Consider the following 2,417-nt stretch of genomic DNA (forward strand, 5'->3'; position numbering starts at 1 on the left):
CGGCGCCAGCCGGGGCCGTGGCGCGCGGAAGCCACTTTGCACGGTCAGCGCCGGGCTCAAGTTTGTTCCTCGGCTCTCGGGGGCCTCGGCGCAGAGGGAAAATAACGCTGAGGGGGCTGAGGAGGAGGGGGAGAGGGAGGCGCCGAAGGGCAAAAGAGTGGGGAAAAGTGCGAAAAGAAGCAACAGCCGCTCCACCCGGGACCAGAAAAGTGGCCCGCCGCGTCCCGGCCGCCCGCCCTGCGCCGGGGATGCGGCGGCGGCGGCTAACGGTCCAGGGAGGCGGCAAGGGCGGCAGGAGCCGCTAGGCGGAGAGAGACCAGGTAAGAGACATAACGGTTCAGGGAGAGCGAGCGGCCGCGGCGCGGCTCCGGCAGCGGCGGCAGCGGAGGGGGGCAGAGAGCACTACTTTCTACTTTCCCACTCCACTTTGCCCGTCCCTGCCCCGGCCGCCCCCAGCCCGGCTCGCCCCCCTCACCCCCGGGGGCGCCCCGGCTGCCCGGCTCCCCCTGACTCCGCCGCTCCCCGGTCCCCTCCGCCACTCACCGTTATTGCGCCGCGGGTTCGCCTGCTTTCTGCGCTTACACCTGGGGCCATCCGCCATGATCCTCTCGCTTGTGTCTAAATGCTCGAGTCACCTCCCCCCCCACCCCTCCGCCTCCACCCCTCCCCCCTCCCCACCGCACCTGGTTTACGACACTCGCGGCTTTACGACATCACCTTCCTTACACCTAGAGGCGCTCGCTCTACGGCCGGAACCTTGTTGCTAGGGACAGGACGGTTTGCGGCAACCGTAGACACTGCTGAGTTTGAATTGAGGGGCGAGGGAAAAGTTTTGCTCAGGTGTGGTGGGCTGAGGGAAGGAAGGTGTTGGGAAGCTGTGGGGACGTGGCCAGAAGGGCGACACGCTGTCGGGGTAGGAAAGGTAAAGTTGGAGGCTCAGCGGCGTTCTGCTTCTGAAGTGGCCACACCCGCCGCTCTGCCTGGGGCACGGACCGGTCTGGCTCATTCTCCTCTGCACCCTGTGCCCTTGGAGCTGGCCCTCGGAGAGTTTCGAGGACCCAGGCTGCCCTCTTTCTGAAGGTTGGGCTCGGATCCCACGCCTCGTTTCTCCCCTCGGCGCAGTCTGGGCCAAGGTCGTGCTCTGGACTCCCCCGGGAGTTCCCTTAATTTAAGGAAGGGCAAGTTCGGGGAACGGTGATGAACTGAATAGGGAAGCTCGGCTCCTGACGGGCGAGGACACGCGGCGTCACGAGAGTGACTACCTGACCCTCTCAGTTCTCTGTCCCTTCCCTTCCACGGACGCACGGTTTTCCCCCAAGCGAACCGGGATGGGAAGTGACTTCAGTTAGATTGAACTTCGGCTGGACCGAAAGAGAGGCAAGAAGTTCCGCTTGTGAGCAGCCTCGGCAGTAAAGCAAAATGAGTAATACCCACACTGTGCCTTTCTCACTTCCCCATCCGTACCAGGCTCTCACCTGCTGTCACCTCAGCCTCCCCCACCCAGCCCTTGCGCTCTGCCCTCCCCGCTTTCCTCTTTGGGTAGACCCGATCGATCGTAGGCGTCAAGATTTGGAGTTAAGGTATTCACAGGCTGTGGTTTCCTACCTAAATGAGCGGTCATTGCTGTTAAGACCTTAAGGCAAGAAGCTGGCCAACAAATGAAACAGTCTGTGAAACTGGTAGATGACTGGTTTTATCTTAAGTCCTTGACTTTTAACAAGTTTGGGGATTTCTGAAAGACCATGAAGATAACACCACAAATACCAAGGAAGTCATCTTCAGTATTCTCTGGGATTTGGATTTGGCTTTCTCTTCCTGCTCCCTGCCTCTTGGTAATGAGGAAATGCCTTTGGGACTAAACTTATGGAATGAATGAGCAAAGCCTTATTTTAAACATTGTAGCTATAAATTAACTATGTAAGAGTTATTGGTAGAGAAACTGAAAACATTAAAATGTGACAGCAATAGAAATAGTAAATAAATTATTTGGCACAGTGCTGACACATAGTAGGTGCTCAATAAACTTATGCCAATAAATTTGCTATATCTATGGCAGGATCCTTTATTATGTTAATCTTTTAAACAACTTGCAGAATTTTAGAAGATCCATTAATAATCTCTTCAAACCTTTCAACGGAAATAAATTTACAGCTCAAGTCTGGTAATTTAAAATTAGAAAGTTTAATCCTGAATATAGATGAAAATTTTCTCTCCCACATTCGCTTTGGCATTTTGAGAAGTAAATGCATTATTTATTGGTGCATAAAATGTGACTGTAAATATTCTTTGCTACACATTATGTCTATATATATACATTCATCCTTAGTGCCAAAACTAGAATCATTATTCTTAATGATCATTTTAAGTACAAGCGATCCTTGCTTTCCTCAATAACCATGTTAACTAAAACTTGTACA

The 2,417-nt window shown here is 53.5% G+C and overlaps 1 protein-coding gene across 5 annotated transcripts in view; it reads right to left on the reverse strand.

Moving 5' to 3' along the window:
* ZEB1 (zinc finger E-box binding homeobox 1) overlaps window positions 1-664 on the reverse strand; it is a 192,548-nt gene extending 191,884 nt beyond the window's left edge. For all 5 annotated transcript variants that reach the window (XM_003786728.2, XM_012803345.2, XM_003786726.2 and 2 more), the window contains exon 1: window positions 544-664. In XM_003786728.2, the coding sequence (XP_003786776.1) occupies window positions 544-601 (58 nt within the window). In that variant the 5' untranslated portion in view covers window positions 602-664. The remainder of the gene's footprint in view (window positions 1-543) is intronic.
* Between the last annotated feature and the right edge of the window lie 1,753 nt (window positions 665-2,417).

Source organism: Otolemur garnettii, unplaced genomic scaffold (genome assembly GCF_000181295.1).
Source record: "Otolemur garnettii isolate 467f Iridium unplaced genomic scaffold, OtoGar3 scaffold00019, whole genome shotgun sequence".
NCBI lineage: Eukaryota > Metazoa > Chordata > Mammalia > Primates > Galagidae > Otolemur > Otolemur garnettii.